The sequence below is a fragment of the Schistocerca nitens genome, chromosome 10 (genome assembly GCF_023898315.1).
Source record: "Schistocerca nitens isolate TAMUIC-IGC-003100 chromosome 10, iqSchNite1.1, whole genome shotgun sequence".
Classification (NCBI taxonomy): Eukaryota; Metazoa; Arthropoda; class Insecta; order Orthoptera; family Acrididae; genus Schistocerca; species Schistocerca nitens.
In genome coordinates, this window is record NC_064623.1 from 96,429,593 (window position 1) to 96,444,523 (window position 14,931).

General features: G+C 40.5%; 1 protein-coding gene across 1 annotated transcript in view; it reads left to right on the forward strand.

Annotated features, from left to right (window-relative positions):
* Positions 1-14,931, forward strand: part of LOC126210637 (uncharacterized) — a 126,922-nt gene that overhangs the window by 53,406 nt on the left and 58,585 nt on the right. The window contains exons 7-8 of the mRNA XM_049939954.1: positions 2,289-2,415; positions 10,518-10,717. Of these exons, the coding sequence (XP_049795911.1) occupies positions 2,289-2,415; positions 10,518-10,717 (327 nt within the window). The remainder of the gene's footprint in view (positions 1-2,288; positions 2,416-10,517; positions 10,718-14,931) is intronic.

A 14,931-nucleotide genomic window follows, 5' to 3' on the forward strand; every position in this document is an offset into this window, starting at 1 on the left:
TCATGTATTGGCTAGTCCCCGAGATGAAAAATGATGCATCATAATTTTGAATTTATTCAGGCCACAGTAACAGTAATGAATTAGAATAATCATGCATACTTCAACAACGTTCCATTTATCCTCTAGCCATTCCTGCTTTGGTGTTTTGCACATTATCTGAATTTAATTTTTTTATTTACCAAGGAAAATCGCAAAACAGCTGTATCGCTTGAGAAGTTACTTCCTTTAGACAACAAATTTCAGCATCTCTTTAATGCTATCTTCAGGCCCCTATGCACTCCATGTATAGACAGTCAGTAAATTGATACCTGCATAACTGGAGCCATCCAAGATATTGATGGCTCCAGTTATGCAGGTATTGATATATCTGATTGTCTACACAGGGAGTGCGTAGGGGCATGAAGATGTCATTAATGAAATGTCGAAATGGTTGTGTAAATAAAATAACTTCTCAAAACATTTGGCTGCTTGGCGACTTTCCTTGGTAAATATTTGATCGTCCGCTGGTCCGTACACACAATGGATCAACAGAGGTTATTTTTTCATGGTCTGTTTCATCATACAAGAACTGTCACACAGTGATGCAGCTACCTTTTCTAATGAACTTCTTAGCTCTTTCCTTGGTGCCTGCTGTGGAGACAGTTTGAGGGCAACTGCTCTGAGGCTCAACTTGGATGTTTGTGTTCCCACCATCTTTTTACACTACTGCACCATTGCACACATCTCCATATGCTCGCTAACAACTAGTATACGAGAAAGGAAAGAGATCCAAGTGTGAGAATTACAGATGTATACATTGTTATGTATGCATGTAAGGTCTTAACATGCACTCTTTGACTAAGGTCTTTACAATACGCAAAGTGTAACAAAAAGGTATGGTCGACATTTCGGGAAACATTTCTCATGCACAGTGAGGAAAATATGTTATATTGATGTGGGCTTTATTTCCATGCTAGAGCTCAATTTTTACAACCCTTCAACACATTAATTATGGGATACTCACAGGAAAAGTACGTGTCGGGACAGTATGAAAGACTTTACTAAATGAAATGTTCAAAATTCCCTCTGTCAGGAAAGATATGTGCGTCAAAAAGCTATCAGATTGAATCCCTGATGCGCTGACATATCCCTGGGGAATTGTGTATTGTTTTGTAGCCTTCCACAATATGGGCATGTAGACTCTGTACTTATTGTACCAGTGTTCCATACGCAGTAGCTTTCAAATTTCCTCACTGATAAGAGACTAGTGGGTTTAGGTCCAGAGAGTGTGCAGACTAAGGAACTCGTCCAACTCTACCTGTCCATCCGTCATGTAATCCATTGTTTAGAGGCCTATGGCATTAATACTGAAATGAGCAGCAGCTCCACTGTGCATGAAGTACACTGTTTATTGCACTTATAAAGGCACTTCCACAATATAGGCACGAAGGCTCTGTACATCTCGTACCAGTGTTCAATACGCAGGAGCTTTCAAATTCCCTCACCGATAAAAGTCTAGTGGGTTCAGGTCCAGAGAGTGTGGAGACCAAGGAACTGGTCCACCTTTACATGTCCATCCACATGTAATCCATTGGTTAGAAACCTATGGCATTAACACTGAAATGAGGAGCAGCTCCACTTTGCATGAAGTACACTATGTGTTGCACTTGAAAAGGCACTTGTTCTAGCAGAACAGTTAGAGTATTCTCTAAGAAAGCATAATAAGTTTCCCTGTTGAGCCCAAGCAGAACAACATAAGGCCCTAACAAACAATCACCAATAGCACAGACCCAAACATTGACAGAAAATCTTTGTCAATGACACAATTGCACAATTTAGTTTGGGTTCTCTATGTGTTCTACCATTGCATTCCAACCTCCTTTCAAAGTTTAATTTGTACTCTTCAACTATCTGAATAACTTCCTTTGTCTCATCATACATTCTTTCTGGCTTGTCATCATTTGCATAGCTTGTAGTTATATAAACTTGTAAATTGTTAGTACACTCTTTGAATTTCGCTTGTAACAAATAGTTGCTCACAACTTTTGTTCCATCGTATTCCAGAGTGAAACTATTTATATGATTTGTTTTTGTAATATTTAATATTTACAATAGTTCCTTCTTCACAAAACCATTTCAGTGTTTTATATTGTTTTGGACACTTTGCATCTTAACCTACTAAATTTGTTTAATTTAGTTGTCTGTGAAGTTATCGTTTGTTTTTTATTTGCTGTGTTGTTTTTTTTTTCCTTCAGCTTATTTAGATAATTTTCTCTGTGCTATCTAATACAGATTTTTAATTGCTACAGATTATATTGAAAGTCCAGCTTCATGCCAAGAAAGTCGACCTCTCTGCAATTCTGCAGAGAATTATCAGTAATAGGCTCAGTTCTTGGAAAACATGCTTAGACCTGTCAAACCTGACTAGCATTCCTGGTGAGTATGTGCCTTCAACATATATGTTGGTGCTATGGAGCTGTGCGTAAATTTTATGCCTTTTGACTGTGCTTTTCAATGAAATTTATATTGGTTGTGAAAGCAGTTATATGCTATTTTACTGTGGCTTATGTGATAGGTATTGAATGCATCTTACCTCCAATATTGCTTAGATAGTTTGGTGGCAACTTTTTTAAGTTTTAACTTTTCTGTTAGTGGTTACCCTGAATAAACACTCTTTGTCCGCCCCCCCAGTAGCTGGTCAGCATGACAGATTATCAATCCTCTGGGCCCGGATTCGATTCCCGGCTGGGTCTGGGAATTTTCTCCGCCCAGGGCCTGGGTGTTGTGCTGTCCTCATCATCACCCTATCATCCTCATTGACTGCAGGTCGCCAAAGACTGTAACCCGGCAAAGGGCCTGCCTGATTGGGGGGGGGGGGGGGCATAGACATACGATTAAATAACTAAATTAAATAAATAAATAGGACAGTTATGAAATATTAGCATATGAGGCGTGTCCGTAAAACAAGGTGTGCAATTTTTTTTAAATAGAAAACATGAGAAAACATGTTTATTGGCAATGGATGTTACATTGATGGAAAAACTGGACTTCAGGTATTTTTCAATGTAATCGTCATTGCAATCAGTGTACATTTTCTTGTGCCCTTGTCATAGAACACCCCCAACCTCATTTTTCAACTCCTTGTTGATATGGAAATATGTCCAGCCAGGTTTGACTTAAACTCAGAAAGCAGATGAAGATCTGCTAAGTCCGGGCTGTAGGTGGATGGGTGAGGGTGTCCCATCCAAATTGGACCAGGAGATTGGCTATTTCATGGGCAGTATGGGGATGAGCATTGTCGTAATGAAAATGCAGTCCTTAATCAGCATTCCCCTTCTTCGATTTTGAATGGCACAATGTAGTTTGTAGCAAGCAGTGTTTATTGTTGTTCCAGTAGGCACAAACACACCTACTAATAAACCTTTTCTGTCCCAGAACACGCTGGCCATCGCTTTGCTGGCAGACATGTTTATTTGAACTTTAGCTACTTTGCTGAATTTGAATGCCACCACTGACAAGATTTTTTTCCTTGGTTTCAGGTGTGGTGTAACATACCCAGGCTTTGTTGCCAGTGACAACTGAATCCAAAAACTTCCCGCCCTGTTTTGCAGAGCGCTCCAGGAATCTGCAGGCCTCTTCAACAGATTGCTGTGTATAGTCTTCAGTGAGCATTGTGGGGGACCTATCTTCACACACCTTACAGTAGTGCAGATGTTTGATCAAAATCTTGTCAGTCATGCTCGTATTGACATCCGGGAAGTGCTGGCATGGCTCGCAAACTGTCACATGCTGATCTTCAAGCATTTCTTTCTCCAATTTTTGCAATTGTTTCAGCCGAAACCAAAGGCTGACCAGAATGCTCTTTGTTGTGGACATCTGTATGTCCATCCCCGAACCCTCTGACCCACTTTTGCTCGTTTCTGATGTCCATACATTCTGACCCATAGAGTTTGCATAACTGATGACGAAATGTCAGTTGCCCTCGGCAGTCAAAAAACTGATCGTTGCACGCAAGTTGCACCTGGCAGGAGAAGCAAAGGGGAGTTCCATTGTGAAGGCTGCCCAGTCAAGACCGTGCATTGCAATGGGCTAAGGATGGTGGGGTTTGAAGGGGGGGGGGGGGGAGCCGAGCTACATGCCAGTGTTGCCACATATATCATAAAAGTGCTCCTCATGGCTTCAGCACCTTGAATACGTTATTTTATGGTCATGCCTCATATATATAAAATTAGTCACTCTCTAAAGAGAGAATTGAGCACTGCAGATGGTGTAGAACTGCTACCACGTATTCCTATGGCTGTCCACTGCTGATGTAAATTCTGGCAGTGAAGTGACGTGAATGTTCCAGTCCATTGTTTGGAATCAGTATATTAACATGATTTGATGTGGAAACGTGACAAAATGACAAAGGCAAGTTACCATGTTTGGATGTGCCCTATACCGTACTTTGTAGGAAGTTCACAATATGTCGTATCGACAAGGACATGTCCGACACTTCTAAAAGGAGTGGTGTACCATACAAAGCAGTGTTACATGACAGAAGAACAGCGGTCATAAAAAGATCCTGGGAGATGTGAGTGTCACGCATTGTCAATGACAGTTTCAAACCTGACACAAATTATTGCTGTTTCTGAATACTGTTTCATTTCAACCAGTTTCCAAGTGAATATAGTGTAAGGAGCAGAACAAAATGGAGGTTCAGAGCGTATGGAGGGTACATTTCATGGTGGATGTAGTTCAGTGGTTGGGGTGTATACGCTCCGGGGCAAATGGGAAATCCAGGAAAAATTTGGTAACTTTTTTCATGCGGGAAAAACAAGGGATTTTTTTATCTGGGAAAAACCCAGGAATTTTTTAGAATTGTGAGACTTTTTTATTGTTTTAATTCCCAGTTAAATTTTTATAGTTTTGACTTGTAAGACCCGAAGCCCTAACAAAGAATTTTACATTAACCCACTGCACCAGAATAATACAGCAGCAATAAACATAAATGAGAGAATAACACCAAAACAGAAAACTTCAGTTGCAAAGAAAATGCACATTTTATGACAATAAAACATAGTGCACACATAACTGCCAACAGCAAAGTGTGTCAAAGGCTTTAGGGCAAAGACTGCGCAATACTTCGTAAGAACAGACTGCATTTGATGAGCGTGATATCACAACTATTTACACTTCTAACAGGTTCTGTGAAAATATTGCGAATGGTGGTTTGGGAAGCATTGCTTTTGAAGTAAATTTTCTATTTATGTAAGATCAATTATGTTATGTGTGAGAATGTGTGATGAATTTCATAAATCATGGAGAGTGATTCAGTGCTTTTGAAGCTACTGTGCTGCTTTTGGTGGAATTGGTATAACTGTTTTCGTAATACAAGAATATGCCGTGTACGTGTTGCTGTGCATCGAAGGGCTTTCTAAATGCATTGTTTTTTGTTTAACAAAAAGGCCAATATTATATTTGAAAGCTTAGATTTTTGTGTACCCATCGTGTATGTATCTTAATTTAAACTACGAACTTTTCCTATTTGTGTGTTCACAATACTTGACAGTGATGTTGCTGTTGGCTGACTACATCATGTGTCCTGTGCTCTGAATATCTGCCGTCATTGGCTGGCAAGATCATGTGACAGGAGCTATGACTGGCTGACAAAAGCACATCATGATCTCGATTTCAGTGCTTCTGAAGCTACTGTGCTATATATGGTGGAATTCTTATTTATGTTTTGTAATTCGAGAATTGCAGTGTACGGGTTGCCACACATTGAAGGTCTTTCCAAAAGCATTGTTTTTTGTCAGGTTTTGTTTGTTAAAGTACTAGGAAGTTGTATGCCGATGTATAAAATCTTTACCACTTGAAGGATTGGAGAGTTTTACAGCTCAGAGAGAAAGTGTATTGTCACTTAACACAGAAAAAATGTACTTTCACTTGGGATATAGCTTATTTTCACCCAGGAAAGAGTGTATTTTTAACTGAGAAATCTGGGAAAAATTTGGGAATTTTTTTTATTATCTGCATATACATTCTGGTGATGTTTTGAGAGGTGCTTTTCATATCGTGATTTGGGCCTACTTGGTCAGGTTAACATTAACATGAATTAGGACTTCCTTTCAGCATTCTCAGTGACTGAATGTTGTTCTTGCGCTATGGCTTTATTATGAGTACCCTGCGGACACATGTATTGCAAGATGTCACGAGCTGTGTTTGTGTTGTTGCACGCATATAGCCGAGGTTTGATTGACACTTGGGCTTCCTATTTTGTCTTAACTGCCCAACTAAATTGCTCAATCTCAATTCTATAGAAAATATCTGAGAGTGAAATGCAAGAATTAACATCGCTGAAATTTTGTAACTGTATGGGACCTAATTGGCAATGAGTTGCTTTATATGTCATAGCTGGAGAAACTCAAGGATGCTGTTCCATAGCAAATTGAGACAATTACCAGGGCTACAGGCCGTACTATACAGTATTAGCTGATGTCTTGTGGGATTAACTAATGTTTTGTTTGTGTGCTTACAAACAACCTTGTGGGGAATATTGGAAGCTTCACAAAACTGTATGCTGTCATATACAGTGAAGTCTCAGTATTGTAAAACTAAAGTGAAATGCAGGAAGCCCTGCTGAGGAGTGACATTTTGTGCAAAGACTTTACAGTTGACACTCAAATTTGATGCTAGGTAGCAGTCATGGGAGGGCTGTAGGCCAAATGCTGCACGAAAAACTAGGAGTACAATACAAGGTCACAAGCATTGTGAAGCCTAATGCTGAGCTTAGCCAGGTGACAGAAAATGTAGGTGCTTTGTGCAGAGATTTTGATGTAGATTATCAGTTACTTATAATAGGAGGAGCAGGAAACCACATGGATGGCAGCTTAGAGTATGGTGTTGAAGGTGACCACTGTTTTGTGGAGGTTTTACAGTGCTGTGACCAGTCTGGGTTAATGCAGCTGTCAGCTGCATAAACAGAGAACTGAGTCGATTGTTTTTGACTGAAATGAAATCTCTTATCTTTGCTGTACCTGTTACTGCAATTGGGAGATGGGGATATTCAAATCATGTCCTGCACCTGAATAGGAGAGTGAAGTACACATTAGCTGAGCATCATCCAAAAGTCTGAGTGGAGCCACAGGCACACAAGACAAAATTGATGTGATTACTGGAGTCAGAGGGTCAAATTTTTTTTAGATTAGACCCTGGTTATACACAGTCAGTCTAGAAAGAAATTAAAACAGAACAGGACCGTAATGCATCTAAAAAGAAAAAAAAAAAGAAACCTGCGATCAGGCCCTGAAGGCCACACGATTGTTGACGGATCGCCGTGTTGTCCTCAGCATTCATCATCAGTTGCTGCATAAGCATGTATGAGGTGTGATAAAAAACTAAAAGACAGTTTAGTTTTTGTTAAAGAGTCTTTATTTATTCATCATCAACAGCTTTGTCTCCTTCAAAGTAATCCCCCTCAAATGTGATACACTTGTGCCGGCATTTTTTGCTATGTTGGAAGCACATCTGGTACTCGCTTTTCGTTATTGTGTTCAGCTCCCTCAGTGATTCTGTTTTTATCTCATCATTGGTGGCAGAACGTGGTGCTCTTCAGCCTTGGGAATAGGGAGAAGTCATAGGGGGCCATGTCCGGCTAATATGGTGGCTGAGGCAACATAACATCTTGTTTTTTGTTTTTTTTTCCCCAAAAAATCATAAACAAGCATTACGATTTGATGGGGCCATTATTCTGATGAAATGTCCATGCAAGGTTTTACCACAATTCTGATTGTTTTCTATGGATTGCTTCACGCAAATGTCACATAACTTCCAGGTAGTATTCCTTATTGACAGTACAACCATAAGGTGGGAACTTATGATGCACTATCCATTTTCTATTGAAGAAAACAGTGAGAAGAACCTGTCAATTTTTCATTTTCAATCTTAGCTCTTTAGGCAGTTCCCATTGGGATGATTGGGCTTCAATTTTGACATCATTCCCATATAATCATGTTTTATCACTTGTTATAACCATCTTTAGAAGTTCTGGATTGTTGTTGACTTCATTCAGCAATTCCTGAGCGATGTCATTTTTGATCAAAATTGAACAATTTCGGAACAAACTTTGGTGCTACACATTTCATGCCCAAAACAACTGAAACAGTTGCTTGGCATGAGCCATAGGATATACTGAAAACATGAGCAACCTCAGTGATGGAGGATTGTGATTCTCCAAAAAACCATTTTCTTTACTTCTTCAACATTGTTGTTAGTAATTGGTGTGCTAGGGCATCCAGGGTGGTCATCATCTTGAACATCTTCTCGGCCCTCTTTGAAACATTTATACCGCTCTTAAACTCCTGTCTTACTCATAATAGATTTACCAAAAGTGACAGTCAACATACACTATGTGATCAAAAGTATCCGGACACGTAGCTGAAAATGACACTCAAGATAGTGGCACCCTCCATCGGTAATGCTGGAATTCAATATGGTGTTGGCCCACCCTTAGCCTTAATGACAGCTTTCACTCTTGCAGGCATATGTTCAATCAAGTGCTGGAGGGTTTCTTGGGGAAAGGCAGCCCATTCTTCACGGAGTGCTGCACTGAAGAGAGATATCGATGTTGGTCGGTGAGGCGTGGCATGAAGTCAGCATTCGAAAATGTCCCAAAGGTGTTCTATGGGATTCAGGTCAGGACTGTGCAGGTCAGTCCATTACAGGGGTGTTATTGTCATATAACCACTCTGCCACAGGCCATGCATAATAAATAGGTGCTCGAACATGTTGAAAGATTCAGTCGCCATCTCTGAATTGCTCTTCAACAGTGGGAAGCAAAAGGTGCTTAAAACATCAATGTAGGCCTGTGCTGTGATAGTGCTATGCAAAACAACAAGGGGTGCAAGCCCCCTCCATGAAAAACACAACCACACCATAACACCACTGCCTCCGAATTTTCTGTTGGCACTAGAGACGCTCGCAGATGACATTACTGGGCATTCGCCATACCCACACCCTGCCATCGGATCACCACATTGTGTGCCATGATTCGTCACTCCCCACAACATTTTTCCACTGTTCAATTGTCCAATGTTTACACTCCTTACACCAAGCAAGGCATCATGTGGCATTTACTGGTGCGATGTGTGGCTTATGAGTAGCTGCTCAACCTTGAAATCCAAGTTTTCTCAACTCTCGCTAACTGTCATAGTACTTGCAGTGGATCCAGATGCAGTTTAGAATTCCTGTGTGATAGTCTGGATAGACGTCTGCCTATTACACATTATGATCTTCTTCAACTGTCGGCAGTCTCTGTCAGTCAACAGACGAGGTCAGCCTGTATGCTTTTGTGCTGTACGTGTCCCTTCATATTTCCACTTCACTATCACATTGGAAACAGTGGACCCATGGGTGTTTAGGAGTGTGGAAATCTCGCATAAAGATGTATGACACAAGTGACACCCATTCACCTGACCACGTTCGAAGTCCGTGAGTTCCGCAGAGCGCCCTATTCTGCTCTCTCACGATGTCTGATTACTGATGTCGCTGGTATGGAGTATCTGGCAGTAGGTGGCAGCACAATGCATCTAATATGAAAATCTTATGTCCGGATACTTTTGATCACATAGTATATCAGATGATGTGCTGCAATTTATTCCATTTTTGAAGCAAAATGTAATGAAAATCTTTGAGCCATCTTTTTTGACTGTCAACAATAAATGAAGTATTCAAAACAGCTAAAAATGCAACATACATCAAGAACATGTGTACCAACAAGATAAAAAAAAATGAAAATTGGATAATAAAGCCCACAAAATTAAAACATTCCTGTTATCCACCTCATATGTAACAGTTTCAGAAAAATTTAAATTAATGTGTTTCATCAGACCATTAGGAGGCGGAAAAACAATATAGATGGAACTTATTTATGTCTAGAAGATGTGGAAAATTCTGAAGAAGTGATAGATGTTCTGTGCCTCTCTGAACACCATAACTACTGGGATGGATACATTAAATATCACGGCTTATAGACTAGCATCCTTTCTGTGTAGAGTTAACAGTGAAAAAAGACGAGTATTGACATATATAAAAGTTAGACATGAAGTCAGAAATATTGAAACAAACAGTTGTTGTGTGGATTAGAACCTAGGTGGAGTGCCAGTCGTGTTGGGGGGGGGGGGGAATATATATATATATATATCTCAAGATTCAGTGTGCAAATGAATGGTAAAATAAAAATGCTACTGGCACTCAATATGCGCTGATTTGAAGTGTGAAGTGGTCTGTAAATTGATAAGGAATATGAAGATGTTCTAGATTTCTCCAATAATTTCCCTCAGGATTGATTTCCTCGTTCACACAACCCTCCACCCGTCTCATCAACCCATTCCCTGTGATGACAGAGGGGGTACAGTAATCATTGCTCACAGACCTGCACTTGCCATCCACTTGGGGGCCACGTTGTTGTACTGTAATGGAGCTTGCACATCTTTTATGGATTAAACATTTTTGTATATACCTGTTGTGCATGAATTATTGTTTGTGTACTTTTTTAGAATTTCAGCAGGTGATGTATGACCCATCACAAACCCATTTACTGCCGCAGTTGATGAAAATGGCACAGGAGGTGGCTCCGAACCTCATCAGCCTCAGTCTTGCAGGAAATGAGCTGTGGACACTGGACCATCTTACAAGCGTCTTTGCAAATAAACCCAAATGGTGGTCACTGAGAGTATTAGATCTGACCGACAACAAGGTAAGTGTGTACTGATTTTTATTTGTTTACATGGTACTGGGCCTTCATGCATGGAATGCACGTAATGGAAGGAGGAAACATCCATCATGTGGTTGAGGCATAAGGCAATCAGAAGGTACATAAACAAGATTGGAAAGATCACTGAGCTTTCAGGTAATGTCCAACTTTGGAACTGTGAGGCAGCCAGACTGGGAGACGGATGTTTGTTCAACAACTAGGTCATTAGAGACTGAACAGAAGCTCTGATTGGTGCTCATAGTTGATGGCTCAGAGGTGGAGATAATCCAAAAGATGTATATTTGTCAGTAATGTTGTGCAGAATCAGGGATTATTTAGGATATTTTCCTCATGTATTTAAATGATGACTGTCAGGTGTTTTAGAACTGTGAATTTTGAGTGGTGTTTTTCAGACTAGTAGTATCTAGTCTTATGCCTGTTCCTTGAAATGCTGGTTTGTTGCATGTAACAGAGGTTGAGGGATGTGACTTTGTGGAGTGCATCTCTAATAGCCTTCTAGAAGCTTCAAATAACTGAGCCGAAAGGAACTGCACCAATCACCACATTGAATTTCTCATTCCACTGCTTACACAAATAAGGAATAAAAAAGAGTGGCTGATCATTTACTCCGTCTCATTACCTCTCCATCTCGCTTTGATGTACCTTTAATTGACATTTGGTGTTAATGTTTTGATTGTTTTGAAGATACACTTTCAGTTTGTGACGTTGGTTTGTCTGTCCAGTGTAGTAAAGGCAAATTAAGTTTGGAAATACCGTGCTTGAGTATAACTGTAGTGTTCCAGTTGTGTTAGACAATGTGAATTCATTAAAAAAAAGGTTTAATATGGTTTTTCTTTACCTCTTATCTTGCTCAACCATTGCTTCGAATGTGAGGATAAGAATTTCATCACCTTCTCAGTTGGTTTTTGCTGTGAGGAAATGTACCACTGCAATTACTCTTCTCAAATAGCTATACATACTTATTTCGTGTATATAATCTGTATGCTGTCCACTAACGTATATGACACCATTTGGATAACATCTTATGTCAAATCAGACTATCCAACACGAAATTTCCACAAATGAGGTTATATACAGAATGACATTTCATTTCTTTAAGTCACTATTGTGACTATTGTCAGAAATTTATATATTCCAAAAGCTTTGCGCTTCTCCAAATTAGGCCAGAAATGTTAGGATCTCCTGTAATCACATCCACACAGGTGCTTCCTCCCTTGGAGCTTCTGTGATCACCATCCCGTCTCTTAGACACACCTTGTCCATTGTCAGGGTTCTCCATGTGCAAATTAAACAATTAACTGGTACAATGTTTGTGCTTTCCATCACAGTAACTTTGTTACAGCCTTCATTCAAAAGTATCATTTCTCAATAGGAATACATGGGGATACCATTCAATCCTCTGGAGTGGTATGTAACACCACATAACATAATGTGTCAACAGCTAGCGAGATGAAATAAGGGCACGAAATGTGTCTCGTTACTTTCAGTTGCTAACAAATACCTAGTTCGCAAATGGTGTTCAATTGATAAAGTGCGTTACTTGCCAGTTTCTTTTTGTTACTTCAGGTACATTTTGACGATTCTCGTAACGTGTGCATGTTGGATATAACTGGCAATAACACATACTCTGAGACAACTTCTTCTTCTTCTTCTTCTTCTTCTTCTTCTTCTTCTTAGGTCTTCAACCTCCTGATTGGTTAGCAGCTGCTCACTATGCATTTCGTCTTTAGCTTTCCTCTTGAGAGCGGTATGGGTGGTGCAGATGGTATCCAAGATCTGGTTGATGTATTGCAGTCTGCCTGCCTCTTGTGCTCTCTCCTTGTACTGGCCATTCAGTGATCAGCACTGACCTATGTGTCACTGCTTCAAGAGAGACACGACTTCTCTTCCTCCACTTTGTGGACCACGTCTGCATTTGATATCCTGTCTGCTCAGGAAATCTTGAACATTCTGCGGAAGCACCTCACCTCGAAGGCTATTATTGTGCTTCTCCGAGTGTCTGTGTTTCAGTTCTGTACCGCAGGTTTTTCCTGAGATCTTTCCTGAAATGTTTGTCTATGCAGCTGGGTGTGAAAGGTTTCTTCTCTTGTTAAAAGCAGCTTTTGCGAGGTGGGATCGGCTAGACATAATCTTCCTTGATCTTCCGTCTTATGATGTAATTTTGCTCCCTAAATAGGAGAGAATGAGCAGCCCTGCCATACACCCTGCTTAATATTAGCTTCTTCTTGATGTTCTTATCTCAGCCACCTGTTCTCTATACAGTCTCTGGACTACTCGTTTGCTCCACACTTTATACCACTCTCTCTCTCTCAGCACATTAAAAATCTCTCACCAGTCTACCCTGTAATGCAATTTCTAAGTTAACAAAAGCAATATATATGTCTCGGGACTTCCTTAGTCTTTTCTCGAGAATTAAGCGTAACTCAAGTACTGCTTCTCTTGTGCCTGCACCTGTTCTAAAGCCAAGTTGGTCATTTGTGATTATTGCATGCATCCTGGCTTTGATCTGTGTTAGAAAGCTAGAAGTTGAGATCTTGGAGATTGTGTGTTACCAAGCACATTTTTAAAGAAAATCAGGTGTGTCCTTTTCCAAGTGACCGTTCTGCCTTAAGCAATTTGCAATTTTTGGAGACTGTGGAAAACATTAAACTCAGTGGCCCAATGGGTCATTTGTACCACCATACATTAAATGAGAGTGCAGTGTCTTAACGACACGTCACTTCACCCATTAGCCCAGTCGGTTTGGAGAGTTGTGTTAGATGGTGTGGGTGAGAAGCTGCGGAAGTGTTTCGTATGATTGTGGGAGCAGTAGGGAGAGGTAGTGAAAAAATGGGATGAGTATGTAGCACCGGTGAGCTCACCCAGCTGCAGGCACAGACAGTTGTGTGTGGTACACGCTGAAGTGAAGGAGGGAACTAGGAAGCAGGGGTGGCAGACAGGATAGACGGAGTGGAAGACTGTGGACAGGAAAGTTTGAGTGTAGATTAAAGGTGCATTTACACCTGTGTATCATGCACCTGTCCTTATCCCACGCCCGAGTAGACAAACGCGTGTCAATGCATGCCTCTTTCTCAACTTGTGTGTAGGAGCAATTCTGTTCAAATCTAGAGAGAACTGAGCACGCTGTTCCACTGATTGAGCTGCAGCATAGATTATTTGCCCCTGTGTGGCTGACTAGTGGGCAGGCTGCAGCATAAACACACTCTCTAAGTGCGTGCTGAACACCTCCTAACACTACTTGCTCCAAGGAAGAAAACATTTGCTAGATTCTTAACATTTATAATGAACAGGTCAAGAATGTGCCACTATGTATATTTTATTTATCTCGCAAAATTTCTAATCTTAATGATGAATTCTGCATGTGTCAAAACTTTATACAGGGTGTTTGGAAGTGTCCATTACCAACTTCTAGGACTTCTACAGTATAGTGAGTACGTAATATTTTGAGAATGAATCGATATCCAGAAACGTACCATGTACGTGTGACAGCCATTTTGAAAATGTTTGCTAGGTACGTATGCAACACTGTAGCCATGGTGGTGAGTTTCCACGAGCGATGCTTTCTAGAATGAATCAGCACAGTTTTAGAAAGCATCACTCGTACGAAACTCAGCTTGCCATTTTATCACATGATATACTGAGAATTTTGGATAAAGGGCAACAGGCAGATTCCATATTTCTAGATTTCTGGAAAGCATTTGACAGGATGCCCAATTGCAGGCTGTTAACGAAGGTACGAGCATATGTAATATGTTCACAGATATGTGAGTGGCTCAAAGACTTCGTAAGTAATAGAACCGAGTATGCTGTCCTTGACGGCAAGTGTTCATCACAGACAAGGGTATTGTCAGGAGTACTCCAGTGTGATAGGGCCACTGCTGTTCTGTATATATGTAAATGATTTGGCGGACAGTTTCGGCAGCAGCCTACACTTGTTTGCTCGTGATGCCTAGGTGTATGGTAAGGTGTCGAAGTTGAGTGACTGTAGAAAGATACGAGATGACTTAGACAAAATTTCCAGTTGGTGTGATGGATGGCAGCTACCCCTAAATGTGTAAAAATGTAAGTTAATGTGGATGAGTTGGAAGAGCAAACCTGTAATGTTCGGATACAGTATTACTAGTCTTCAGCTTGACACAGTCAACTCGTTTAAATAACTGGGTGTAATGTTGCGTCGGCTTCGGTTTATTGGGAGA